Here is a 14,820-nt window from a genome sequence, read left to right on the forward strand (position 1 = left end):
GGGGTGCCACTGCCTTCTCCGAGAGCACAGTCTAGTTTTCTTAAACAGAAGTAGGTTCAGGTCTAGCAGCCAGGTTCAAGCAGTAGATTCGGGTCCAGGAGAATTCCAAGCCGGGCTGCACCACTAAAATCGGATGAAGGGAACATGTATTCCCAGGATTGCTTTAACCCCTCCTTCTGCACGTGGGGGCCACATGCTTCTCTTCTTTTGGTACCAACCTCAGAAGAACAGGCTCCTCTTGGACCATCTAAGAGCCTTGCTGGCCATGTTTTCCCCCTTGGCACATCTGGGTTGAACTATTCCTGGGCTTTTCTCCCAGGGTGACTAACGCCCTCCTCCTGGGGAGCCCGGCACGTCTAACAGCCCGAGGACACCTTGGTCAAGGCTTGTCCACTGCTGGTCCCTGGCATGTCATTTACCAGAGTCACCAAATTCCGTTTATTGAAAGACCATCCCGCGGCCAACTCGCAGTGAGATCAAGGGTCGCAACTCACCACTGTTACCAAAACTGGCTTATTTTAACTGTTTGTAAAGTTTTACCAAACCTGCTATTTTTCACTATTTATAAAGTTCGTATGGAATAAATAATGGGAATTAAGAGAGCTATGCAAAGCGAGCTCCTCTTGGGGTCTTCAGATCCTCCGCCTCTACCATGGGCCCCCCAACTTCCTTCAGCTGACTCACCCCACCCCAAGACTCCTCTGCTTTCCCTACTCTCTGCCCCTCCCTAACTCCGTTACCTCTAACAGTCTCTCTCTTTCTGTTTTTGGTCATCCCTTTTCTGGGATCTGCAGCGTAAGCTGGGTCACTTCTGTTTCTTTTTATCATTTTTTTTTTGACCTGAGACAAATTCAGTATTATTCAAGATGTTGTTTTGGCTTTGTCTTCATAGCCAATTAACAAATATGACCCAGAGACCTTCGAAAGTTTTTTTTAAAGGTTTTCATCCAGTAACTTGATACACTAAATCTTATAAACAGATGGAGAAAAACACTGTCAATATGCTGACAAATTCAGTAAATGCGCCATTTGGTAAATGGATTACTGAACAGGTTGGCCCTTGCTGAAGTGGTCACTGGAAGAGGTGCCTGCACCCCACTTCTTGATCCTGTGATCAGAAACATGCAGAGATGTAAACTTCTGCTTAAAGACAGCATGCACAGTTGTCCCTGTAACACCAAAATAGGGGGAACCTGGGTAAAAGATAGAAGAAGGCATGACCACACAGAAAACAGGAGAGAAGAGCCAGGATATATCAATGTGAACAGAACTGAAAGCACGGGGGGACAAAAGGAAGTAAGAGTAAGCCGGAAAGGCAATCAGCGCAGCTGTCTGAGGTCTCTGGTCAAGCCTCCTAGATCTCTGTGTATATCAGCTCTCAGTGTTTCAGAAACCCACGCTGACAAAGCATATTGCAGCTACTGATGCCTTAACATTCTTTTTTTTATTCATAAAAATACTTGAAATGTCCCCAGCTCACAATACTGTTTAAGCATAATTTTAAGTCTAATGAAATGGACACCAGCCTTTACGGAAAAGGGACAACACTGCTGAAGTTCAGTATAACAACATTTACAGTAGGGGTGATCTCACTGAATCCTCCAAAAGCTGTGAAATAAACACCATTTATGTTGCCATTGTAAGGATGAGGATGGTGAGTGAGTTGCTAGACCCAAGCCTTAGTGCCAGACCCATTTCACTCTAACTTATTTTTTTAGTCACTCGGTTGTGTCCGACCCTTTGTGACCCCATGGACAAACCCAGCCAGGCTCCTCTGTCCATGGACTTCTCCAGGCAAGAATACTGGAGTGGGTCACCATTCCCTTCTCCAGGTAGCCATTCCCTTCCCAAACCAGGGATCGAACCCAGGTATCCTGCATTGCAGGCAGGTTCTTTGTCATCTGAGTCACCAGAGAAGCCCCTACTTAAGTGCAGCCATACTTAATCCCCAAGCATAACCTCTGAAATTCTGACACTCCTCTCATCAAGAAGCAGGGCACCTGCCCCACCCCATCACCTGGTCAACCACTTTAACCAATGCAGGGAGGTGAAAGTAACACTGTGTTCCTTGCAAGGCTGCACTGTAATAGGTCACATGGCAGCCACCCTGTGCGCTGGACCTTCATGTCTAGAGCCCCGTGCTGTGACATAAGAAGGGTGAAGATTCTGAGAGCATCGGGCTGTGAGGAAGCCAGGCCTCGTGTGTGACAGCCCTTCTCTTCCAAGCATACACCTCAGGCCCCCAACACGCATGTGAACAGGTCTTTTAGTCCTTGGACAACGAAGTCCCTGCAGTCAAGTCACACCCTAAATCTCAAGTTTCCCAAGTGAGACCCCAGACCATGTGCAGCAAAGCCAAGCCACCCCTGTGGTGCTTCGTGCAAATCCATTCACCAGTCCTGGGCTGCTGAGATTGCAGGTAATTTGTTAGATGCTGACAGTCTCTAGAATAACACCCCTCACCATCGGCCATCATGCTCCCCACCTCACATGCAGCATGTTGGAAAAACCCAAGGTGTAATGGCATGATGGAATTAGCTGCCCAGCGCTGTAGCCGACATCCAAATTAAACCACAAGGAAAATCACAGACACGTGGAGAGACACCCTCTGTGGACTTCAGCCTCCATGCAAACCATGCACACACCCTTGAGCAGAACTCACCATAGCAACATCAGAACCCAACAAAGGAAGTAACAAGAACTACTCAAAACATAGCATGCCGTGTTGCACATATTACATCAGTATGGGAATGAAAAAGACCCAACCAGTCCTTACAGAGAAATCCCATTCAACCAAACGGAAGGCATCAGATATTCAAGTCAATGGTTTTGGATGGGGAGGTGGAAAGGCTGTTTGTTACAAGCAGTGGACACAGGAAGCAGGCCTGTCTTACTCCAGGATCCTTCACAGAAATGGAGATGGGGTCCCACCGAAGGGACAGGTAACTAACCATCCAAAGCAGGGGAGGATGGCTACCTTCTGATCAACCAATGAGAATACAGTTGTAGTTTTGTTGCTAAGTCATGTCCTACTCTTTGTGACTCCATGGGCTGTAGCCCGCCAGGCTCCTCTGTCCATGGGATTTCCTAGGTAAGAAGAGTGCAGTGGGTTGTCTTTTCCTTCGGCAGGGAACCTTCCTGACCCAGGGATCAAACCCACATCTCCTGAATTGGTTAAGTGGATTCTTCACCACCGAGCCACCTGGGAAGCCTGGGAAGATACAGCGTCAGCAAGAAAAACCTCCAGAGAAGAGCTTAGTTGTGAGAATCCCTTAAGGGCTATGGGCGGGGAGGGCTTCCAGGTGGTCTGGTGGTAAAAAAAAGCCCACCTGCCAATGCAGGAGACATGAGAGACACGGGTTCAATCCCTGGGTCGGGAAGACCCCCTGGAGGAGAGCACGGCAACCCAATGCAGTCTTCTTGCCTGGAGAATCCCACGGACAGAGGAGCCTGGCAGGCTACAGTCCACAGGGTTGCAAAGAGTCAGACACGACTGAGCTACTAACACACACTAACAGCTGTGGGGACAAAGACGGCCAACCGATGCCAGCCTGTATCTTAGTGGAAAGGGGGGAAAGCGAAGTCCATCCTGGTGAGATCAGGGCAGGCTACCAAAACCCCCCAAGTGGAGGAAATGTAACTGCTATCTGGATTTCAGGATGGGCACTTGCATCATTCTAGTTTCAACTTTGCTGCTGAATGTGCCTCTTTTTGAAGAAGCTGGCCAGATGTGTCTTGGTTCCTCCCACTCAAATATACCAATGAGGGCTTGCCACCTGGTGTTCAGGGGAGGGACTCCAACGCGAAGCAAAGCCCTAACTTTTGCAAAATAAAAAACTCGCTGTGACCTTTTGATACAGTCCAACTGCGACGTGGTGCTGGCACTGGAACAAGACCACACACCCACAGGAACCAAAGAGAAGTCCAAGAAGCAGACCCTCATGTGGCCTGCATCTTAAGACCCGATCAGAAGGTGGCCACCAAACCATTAGGGAAAGGAAAATTTAGTTCTAGTTAACTAAACAGCCATTTGGAAAGAAGTAAAACTAAGTTCTGACTCTAGGCCAGAAATCAAAATAAACCTGATACAAAGAGATAAGTGGAAAAACCAGACAGAAAAGAGACTAAATATAGGTAATTGCATATTTCTCCCAAGAGAGAAAAAGCCTTTCAAGGTACGAAAACCAAGGATGAAACTCAACAGAATAAAATTGTAAGACTGGAAAAGATGTTTGCAACAAAAACTTCGTAAACAAAATTAAAAGGCAAGTGACAAGTTAGAAAAATATCTGTGAACATATCCAAAAACCACACAAATTAGTCACAGAGATGGATGGAATTGGTTGTGTACAAAAGAGAAGCAAATCTCTCTTAAACAGATACATCTCAGGGACCAAATTTCTTCACACAAACTGAAACAGAACCAAGACGATACTTCTCTCTCAAAACTAACAGAGGTAATCTACACAGTGTAGGTGAGAAATGGGAAGTGCATAAATTGCATGCCCCTGGTGGGTGAGCCAAACAGGAGAGTTTCTCAAGAGTGAACTGGCAATTCTGTAGAGAGAACCTCGAAATGTTCAGATCACGTGACCGAAACTATCCACTTTGCTGCAATAAATGGCCTGCCAAGATACGGTGTGACACACAGCAACGTGTACGGTAGCATTATTGCTACTTACTTAAACTCTGGAATGACAGCCTAATCGGGAATAGTAACTAAACAAAGAAGGGTGTACTATTAAGTGTTAAATTTCTTTTCAAAATAAAAAATTTATATAATACAGAAAAACATATGGGAGAAAACAACAGTAAATAATCAAGTTATTTGAAGCCAGATCCTATTTTACTTTAGAACTCAATGTTTTGTTTTTTTTTTAAATCAGGTCAGTGGAGAAGATTCAGTGAAACATTGCAACACCAAGGTTTTCCATGTTGGTTGCTATGAAACTTGAAGGATATTTTCTGAGTCACATTTAAGATGAAGAAAATAAAACCATCAATCCACAAGGGAGTTCTGACTCAAATACTGCACCACTAAAAACTAGTGTTCTTTCATTCCTCTTTCACATCAGCAAGAAAGCAGGAACTGGTCTTAGAAAACACCCTGAACCATCCATCTGCCCTGCTGGCAGCAGGCAGGGCATCGAGGGGGACAAATCTAAAGAGAAAAGCAAAAGGTATGCAAAAAGAGGGTCAAATTATCGAGAAACTGGGAAGAAACGCCATAATAACACTGGCAGCAATGCCACAAGTCACTGCCTTTCTCAGAGGGAAACAGAAATTAAACCCAAAGAGAAATAACTAGAACCAGACACAGCAACCATCGTGGCTCATGGTCCCGCACATGGGTCGCGTCAGCCCCCCGCGGCCACTGTGCACGGCTGCGTCAGTCCCATTGCACACCCCCACACGCCCACCCACCAAGTTCAGCCCCACAGTCACGGCTGGATGGTGTCTGAGCTGGTTTCCAAGCTCAGATAGTCGGTGCCCAGAGTCCGTCACTCTGAACTGCTTTCCGGTGCCCCCAACACTTTCCATCCTAGCACAAGAAGGTCACTTTTGAAGGACACCACTGGGTATAGAGAAGAGACTGCTGAGGAGCTGGTCCAAGCCAACAGAGCTGCCCAGAGGCAGAGGGATGAAGCCTCAGGATACCCCATTTACAGCACGCCTGCTGGGATGCTCCTCGGTACATGACACAGAGTTCTAGAAGCACCCCATCTATTCCCTAATCACATCTGCGATGAGGAGCATGTTTCTCTTCAGGTCAAATACAAGAGCATCCTTTCCTTTTTAAAGAAGAAACGCAGAATCATAAAAATAAAAATCAGCCTACAGATTCATCGGAAAGACTGATACTGAAGCTGAAGCTTCAATACTTTGGCCACCAGATGGGAAAAGCCGACTCATTGGAAAAGACCCTGATGCTGGGAAAGACTGAGGATAGGAGGAAAGGGGGACAACAGAGGATGAGATGGTTGGATGGCATCACCAACTGAATGGACCTGAGTTTGAGCAAACTCTGGGAGATAGTGAAAGACAGGGAAGGCTGGTATGCTACAGTCCATGTGGTTGCAAAGAGTTATACAACTTAGCAACTGAATGACCACAACTGATAAACTGCAAGAGATAAACAGAATTCAAATCAGAGGTAACCAAATGACTTGTCACCAAATCAGAGGTGACATTTGAACATTTTAGTAGCAGTTTAGTAATTTATTAAACCCCTTTTGCAAGGCCAACTTTTCACACTAGTGGGAGATCTTCCAACGCTCTCTTCCTTACAAAAGTACTTGATCCTGCTCTAAAAAACAAACAAAATAGAACTGGCCTCGTCTACCTAACCTGCATATAACCATTTCCTGGATGAATGAATGAGTCATGAATTTTCACTGCCTGAAACTCACAGCAAGAAGATGACCATGAGCCTTCAGCCCTACAGCTGTGTACATCCCAGTGATGCTATGAACCCTGAGCCGCAATGGCCTTTTCCTTCCCTTTTGCAATACTGCAAAATAGCCACCAGAGGGCATCAACAACCTAATATGCCGCTGCTGCTGCTGCTGTTGCTGCTGCTGGTTCACGGCAAGGATACTATGTAACTGCTTTTACATCAATGGAAAGTAAAAGGATTTCACTCCACCGGCTGTTATTTTCAGGAATTAATGCTCCAGGATGTAAACATGGAGGGGAGCATTTTTCCAAAGAGGCCGGCCCATGTCACATGGTGCTCATGCCAGGTCTAGGAAACACGGCTGCTGGCATTAGCAATGTCAGTTTGAGGACACCAAAATATGTTCCTGCTCACACTACTTTTCATGGGAAACTGAGCCAGGGTTCAACTCTCACTGTCTATCAACCAAACCATGAAGCAGTCAGACTTAAAATGAATTGATCCTATCACATTTCCTTCTGCTTTACCAATCTCAAAATTATAGACCCCTAAGAGTTATTACTACAGGGGCTTGTTCCTCTGGTGGCTCAGTGGTAAAGAATCCGCCTGCCAATACAGGAGACACGGGTTCAATCCCCAGGTTGAAAAGATCCCACGGAGAAGAAAATGGCAACCCACTCCAGTGTGCTTGCCTGGAAAATCTAATGGACAGAAGAGTCTGGTGGGCTACAGTCCTAGGGTTGCAAAAGAGCTGGATATGACTTAGTGACTAAGCACCACCAACAAAGAGTTACCAGACAATGGCTCAGAGAACTTAAAATGGGTGTCTGGTTAGGTCAAAGACAATACAATCTGTAGAAACTCCCCCCGCTCAAAAAAAAAAAAAAGAATATAAATGGAAAATATAAAAAAAGAGTAAAAGGAAAATATAAGAGTAAAAGGAAGAAGATGGGAGGAGGAAGAGGCGTAGAAAGGCAGAGCAAAGGAAAAATTAATGTCAGAAAAGGAGGGAAGCTGGGACCGACAGACAGGTGACAGGGAGTAACCAGGACAGGGCAGACAGTGAAGACAGGCTGAGGCTGCTCCTCAGAGACGGCTCAGGGAGGTGGGCTCAAGGCGGTGCCGAGGCCTCTGACAGCGTCCGAGAAAGGCTCAGTCCCAGGAAGACCACTGGAGCAACACGGGCTGCCCAGGGTCAGGGGAAAGGCTGCCTAAAGAGACGGAACTCGCCAACAGTGGGCCAAGTGGAGACAGATTCGAAGGACCGCGTGTCAGGGAGTGGAAGAGACATTCCTGAGGAAAATACGCTGTAAGAGGCGATTTCCTCAACGTGGCCACACTTGTAGAGCGACCACCTTAAAACCTGTCAGTGCTCCATGATACGACCCTTACGTCCACGGGGACTCACGGACAGACAGGCAGGTCCGTGACCACGAGGTGACTCTAGTCACTCACTAAGTCCAGTTCTCTTTAATGAGCTCTGGGTTCTGCTGGGTTTCCTCAGTGTACACACACACACACACACACATTACACACATTACACACACCACATACACACACAGACCCCACACACACACCCCACACACACGTACCCCCCACATACACACACACACCATACCACACACACCACACACACACACACCACACACACACACCTCACACACACACACCTCACACACACATACCCCACACCACACACACACACACCACACACACACACCACACACACCACACCCACATACCACACACACCACACACACCACACCCACATACCACACACACCACACACACATACCACACCCACACACCCCACACACCACACCCACACACACACCACACCCACACACACCACACCCACATACCACACACACACACCACACACATACATACACACACCATACCCACACACACATGCACACATACACACACCACACCACACCCACACACACACACATACACCCCACACCCCTTATCTATATATTTTGTACGAGGAATAGAGTCGTTGACAGCTGAAGCCCCTGGGATGTTCCGGGTGGTGACTACATAACAGTGCATGCCTGACACCATTGCTAAGCCTGGGCATAGTTCAGAGTTAGCAACCTCGTAGTATAACAAACTTTATCCAGAAAAATCTCAAAATCCCACCTCGATCTACTTAACAAACCAGCCCTGTGCCTGGGACAGAGAAGTAAGAAATTTAGATAAAGTGTTCACAGCACTCTTTACACCAGGGAAGGCCTGTTCCTGGGAGGCTCCCCTCACTGTTTCTGGATGGGCCCAGTGACCAAGGGTCCAGTCCTCAATCATAAATGCTGGAGGGAAATATCCTTTCCTGAGATAAATATGATATTTCACTTTACTGTGAAAATATACCAGTGAAAATATACAGGGCAGGGGAGGGGGGGCAAGACTTCTTACCGCTCAACATCTCTAGACTTCTCTGCAGTATTACATGTCACCTTACTGAGATGCTTTCTAGACCCTTCATTTGAAAACATGAGCTTCACAACTTGGATCACACCTCCTCAACAGCTCATACCTCCTTATTTTAAATAAAGATGTACTTTGCTACTCTCAAGAGCAGTTTCTTCAAGGGAAATATCCAAAATCAGATCAGAATATTCTAGATCAAGGTCAACAAATTTTGGACAAGGATCAAATCCAGCCTAGTGTACAGCTGCATTGGGAAACGGTTATGTCCGCTGATTTACACACTGTCTATGGCTGTGTGCATGCTAAGCTGCATCAACTCATGTCTGACTTTGCGACTCCACGGACTGTAGCCTGCCAGGCTCCTCTGTCCACGGGATTCTCCAGGCAACAATACTGGAGTGCCCTCCTCCGGGGGATCTTCCCGACCCAGGGATCAAACCCGTGTCTCTTACATTTCCTGTCCTGGTAGGCGGGTTCTTTACCACCAGTGCCACCTGGGAAGCCACGCTGTTATCACACTTCTTGTTCTCAAATCTCCCAACTACATTTTAGGACAAGCTGCATCGTGCCCATTCTGCAGATGGGTACATTCCATTTCCGAGTGAGTGAGTTGCCATAGGAAATCACAAGCCAGGAAGTGGACTGTCACGCCTCAGTCCTCTTCTTGACCCCCCAGAGCCACCCACTCTGCCAAGACCCGCCACAGCCACTGCCTCCCTGCAAGGCCCCGATGAAGTGTCTATACCTCAATCACCTGAACTAGGACTCCTGCTAAATGGGTTGAAGCTGGTGATCTGTGTGACATTTTAAAATTGTATATATGTCTTTTCTTTTTCTTTTCCAGACTTATCACCAGGTCCCATGTCTTGAAGGCCAGAACTTAAGTTGGATTTCCCTAATGAAGAACTAAAATGCTTTAGAAGCATTGTGTGTATAAACCAGCAGTCTGGCCACGGGGTTGCAAAGAACTGGACACGACTGAGCAACGCAACACATGGCACTGCAGGATATATGAAGATCAATAAAGTGGTCACCCCACTAATGCAGTACCAATGTTAACAGGGAGGATCAACCATTCATCCCACTAAGGTCTGTAGAGGTAAAACATTCATAGCACTGAGATGACAAGGAGCTTGTGTCTGTGAAGAACATAAAAGACTAGATAGAAGTTCCATTTGAACAGATCTTGAAGGACATTTAGTATTGAAACATTCAGCTACTGATCTTATATCCAGAAAATCAGAGACCATGGGATCAGTTCAGTTCAGTTCAGTCACTCAGTTGTGTCCAACTCTTTGCAACCCCATGAACTGCAGCACACCAGGCTTCCCTGTCCTTCACCAACTCCCAGAGTTTACTCAAACTCAAGTCCATCTTGTTGGTGATGCCATCCAACCATCTCACCCTCTGTCATCCCCTTCTCCTCCTGCCTTCAATCTTTCCCAGCATCAGGGTCTTTTCCAATGAGTCAGTTCTTCGCAACAGGTGGCCAAAGTATTGGAGTTTCAGCTTCAGCATCAGTCCTTCCAACGAATATTCAAGACTGATTTCCTTTAGGATGGACTGGTGGGATCTCCTTGCAGTCCAAGGGATATAGAATACATAGTGTAAATTTCGTCACATCACAATGCTCTTTGTACCTAATTATGTTAATTAGGTGAATACCAAATTAAATTATGTTCAGAGAATACAAATTAAGTAAGAGAGCAAATGTATAATGAGGTCCAGCCCCAGGAAAAGAAAACGTTATATCTAAGACAGGACTGAAACTCTCTGTACCAGGAGAAGCACGCGTTTCTGCTCGCCTGCCTCGGCTCAGTGCCTGGAGCAGAGGTCCTCACAGCATGGTTTCTGGGCCAGCTGCATTGTGATTGCCTGGGAACCTGTTAGAACTGTAAGTTCTCGGACGCCACATCAGACATCCTCAATCAGAAACCTCTGCGGGTGGGCAATGCGTATTTTCACAAGTCCTCTAGGCTGCTCAGACATTCACTCAATTTTGGAAACTACTGGTCCAAAGGACTGCATTGGATAAAATTCTGAGTCGGGCTCCATAGAAAACATTGTCAGACCGATTAGACATGACAGACATGTGCCCTGCCTCCACACAAAGGAGCCAGGGCACAGGTGCAAAGAGTATGATCCCTGCAGAAACCAACAGTGGGCGTCCAACGTGCCCTGATCACACCCTAATACCTGTGAAAATCAGGCAGTAATGAATGCAGTCACAAACACTTTCTGGGAGGGGATGTTTTCTTAATGGATAATGATTAACCTTCCCAATAAATAAAAGAGACAGGAACAGTTACTACCGGTTATAAAAGACACAGGTGCTGGAACAGGTTATGACCTAGACTCCTTAGTAGGTATTTATCTTTGGATTATATTAGGTGTACAAAAGATAAAGCCAACCTGTCATCTGATGTTTAGCTCTGATGAAACCATAATGGCAGAGATGACTATGATAGGGTTAGAGCACAGACCCCAGCCTCTCCTTTGGCCCTGAAGCAGTGAGGTGTGGAGTAGCTCCGCATAAACCTTACTGTTTCGGTCCTTTTCTGATGCAGGCAATGGTTTCTCCATCATTTGCCAACTTTACTGAGCATCTATTGGGTGTCTGCTGTAAGTGTACCAGTGTGATACAGCAAGGCTGGTGTGGCCAGACCACTCACACAGACAAGGGATAAAACAGCGAGAACAGATGGCAAAACCGGAAAAGGGGGAGCTGGTCCTGGAAGAAGTCCAAGGTCTGGGCACATCTCCAAAGTGACAGACTTTTGGAGTGTTTCAAAAATTCAGAACAGGACATGTATTTTACAGGTTTACAGCACTGTCTTTCAAGTCAGGTTAAATGAACTCTCTGTGGAACATACTTCTAATCTCCAGATGAGTTGTCCCCAGTCAAGCTCTAAAATGATCACCATTTCATGGAAGCATCCACCAGATACCGTGGGTTCCCAAAAAGAATTGGGATATTCGTGGGTGGGCAGTTACCTGACTCTGGTTTATGATCATGTCCCTCAGATGTGATTCCAGGTACGAAATGCTATCTACCCCAAACCTTTCAAAATAACCTTAAGAGAGCTACCTAATACAGCACAGACATTTTATAATAAGAGTACACAATACCACTACCCAAGAAGTTGCACAATTGATAGATAAGAAATTATAACTTTGATAGAAACACTATTTCCCAACAAGGAGAGAATGAGATTTGTTCACTATTTTGAAATCCTGAGACATTACAATAAGAAAGAGCTAATTTTGTTTTAAAAAACTCCACCCTAAAAGATGGTAGTCGACTGAGATCAGGTGGATGGAAGACACCACACTCCTAAACGGGAGCAGTAGAAAGAAAGTCACAGCACAAAAAGTTTCAGGGACAGAGGTGAGGCAAGAGGATAGGATGGCAGGAAAACCAGGGACGCTCCAAGCGTCGCAGCAACAGAGGCAGGAAGCAGAAAATGGCCCGAGCAAGTACCAGCGTGACTGGCTGGCACAGCACTCAGAGCAGCTGGGCAGGCCAGCACTGCCCTGTTCCTCTGGGGCTGAGCCGTGTCAGCAAAGGCACTTGCAAGCAGGAATGGTGAGCATGGGCACAAAGGCAGAGAGGAAGGCCTTCCATGACAGGGGAGAACCAGGAGCTGCTGGTAACTGGGAGGGATGGGAAGGACCTGACCTCAAGGACTGGCTCTCCCTGTCCAGATGCACTCCACTGCTGCTCCATGAAGACAGGACACAGTACCCCAAAAAAGCATCTACAGACGGCAACAGGGACACATAAACAAAAAGAGGAGTGGAAAGCACAGCAAGAGGACCTCCAAGGGAGGAAGCTCCAAGCAGGAGATTTTTAATGTATACTTAATGCTTTCAAAGCTGATGGCAATATCCTATGCGTGAAACAAACACGCTGTGTGCTCAGTCACTGCAGTCGTGTCTGACTCTTTGCAACCCTACGGACTGTAGCCCGCCAGGCTCCTCTGTCCATGCGATTCTCCACCAAGAATACTGGAGCGGGTTGCCATGCCCTCCTCCAGGGGATCTTCTCAACCCCGGCAGAGACCAAACCCACGTCTCCTGAGTCTCCTGCACTGCAGGCAGATTCTTTACCACTGAGCCCCCAGGGAAGCCCAAAACAAACATAGACTGTTCTAAACAATTTTTTAAAAAGACAACTCAAAAGATGAACAGAATAGCACAATGGTCATAACAATTAATGAGAAAATGAGTGAGCTGGAAGGCCCAGCTAAGGAATTCTTCCTGAAAAAAAAAAGTAATGATAATAATGAGAATGAAAGGTAAGAGACAGAGAAGACAGACAGAAGGGTGACCCTTCCCTCTTTTCACAGCTGTTTCAAAACAAGAGTAGAGAGGAACCAGCAAAGATTAGAGAGACTAGCAAAAACCCAAAGAAAGACACAAAATTCTTTAGAATAAAAAGACTGCACCTTCTAGACAAAATAAATGAAAAAAGATAACAAAGGAAAAACAGATATATCCTTCTCCAGGGGGATCTTCCTGACCCAGGGATCGAACCTACATCTCCTACATTGCAGGTGGATTCTTTACCACTGAGCTACCAGGGAAGCCCCATAAAGCACTTATAGCAATGTTTCCGTCTACAACTTTATGTGGTTATTCATATTTGATGATGATTATTAATATAATCAGAGAAAAGGACGGTAAGATTTTATGTGTTTCAATAACTCACTGCAAATACCTTAATACTTGGAGAAATTTAGATTGAGAGCTCCAGTCTACCACCAGCCGTGCTGAGACAGAAAAGGCTGACTCGCAGGCTTGACAGAGGGTAGAGAGGAAGAGGTCCCCAGGTTACCGACAGCGCACAGGGCCAGGCCTTACCACAGCGATCCCGGACCACCAGGTTCCGACCTTCCTTCAGGTGGATGGTGAGGAGGTAGGCAAAAGGGCTGGGCAGGTTACTCAAGCCATCGCCAGCTTCCCTGAGACCCTGCACAGATGGAGAAGTAAGTGAAGTCAGTTGTCTTGGGCCCGAGAACAGAATGTGGAAATGCTTCTTCATTTAAGCACAAAGGATGCTTGCGATCATGGCAAATCTTCTAGCATCATCCTCCACCCCAACCTACTTCGATGCTTACCCTGTTCTTTATCTTTCTCCCACAGGGATTCTATGAGAATTCATGACAAGAGTTTTGAAATATTAACTTTTCAAGAAGAAGTATTAATAGATAAGTTGCATGCTGACAACTGACATCCCCTTAAACTCACTCATGTCCTGCAGGATCCTTGATCCTACAGCTTCCGGTGGAGCATCTAGAGAGGACTCAGCACGCAGAGGTCCAGCCATGGGGTGGGCTCCCACGGGCCTGGTCCACACCTCCAAGCTCAGATGTGGGATGTCTCCCTCCTCTTCTCCCCTTGCCCACCACCCCTCACCAGTTCACGTGTAATAGAAAGATTCTAGTTCACGACGACTCAGATGACAGCCTGCTGATCCATGGCCACTAACACATGTCCCTCCCTGGGTCCCCACAGGAGACACTTCCTCTCTGGGCCATATTTTTCTTTCATATGAGAGTCTCACCTCTCCCAAGTTCCCTTCCCTCTCCAGGAACACAGCAACTTCTATAAGCCATTATATCAAATTCGAGTCTGTTTCTGAATATTTATTAACTGAATCCAATTCAGGTTTTGAAAAGAGCAAAGGTGTGTCTTTGGGAAGAAAATGTACAGATAAAATGATGTGTTGTTCACTTATTTGACTTTCAATTAATCGATCTGTGGCTAAGTCACTCTCAACCTGCCTTCTTTTCAAAGTTTCTTGGTCCACATTTCAAAGCACTTCAAAATGGCTTTGTCTCCTGCACCATCTCCCTCATTCTCATGGCTCTGTATTTTTAGAAGAATCTATTCCACTCTGACAAATCAATAGACACTGAATTCATCTCTTCCAGCCACAATTTGCAGGGCCTGTCTTTGTGGGTGACTACAGTTCCACATCCTTTAGA

At 46.3% G+C, this 14,820-nt stretch overlaps 1 protein-coding gene across 1 annotated transcript in view; it reads right to left on the reverse strand.

The window, feature by feature from the left end:
- The window catches only part of MCTP2 (multiple C2 and transmembrane domain containing 2), a 261,100-nt gene that overhangs the window by 167,603 nt on the left and 78,677 nt on the right, over positions 1–14,820 (reverse strand). Inside the window, exon 4 of the mRNA XM_005891571.3 lies at positions 13,694–13,802. Within this exon, the coding sequence (XP_005891633.1) occupies positions 13,694–13,802 (109 nt within the window). The remainder of the gene's footprint in view (positions 1–13,693; positions 13,803–14,820) is intronic.

This window comes from Bos mutus, chromosome 21, assembly GCF_027580195.1.
Source record: "Bos mutus isolate GX-2022 chromosome 21, NWIPB_WYAK_1.1, whole genome shotgun sequence".
NCBI classification, from domain to species: Eukaryota; Metazoa; Chordata; class Mammalia; order Artiodactyla; family Bovidae; genus Bos; species Bos mutus.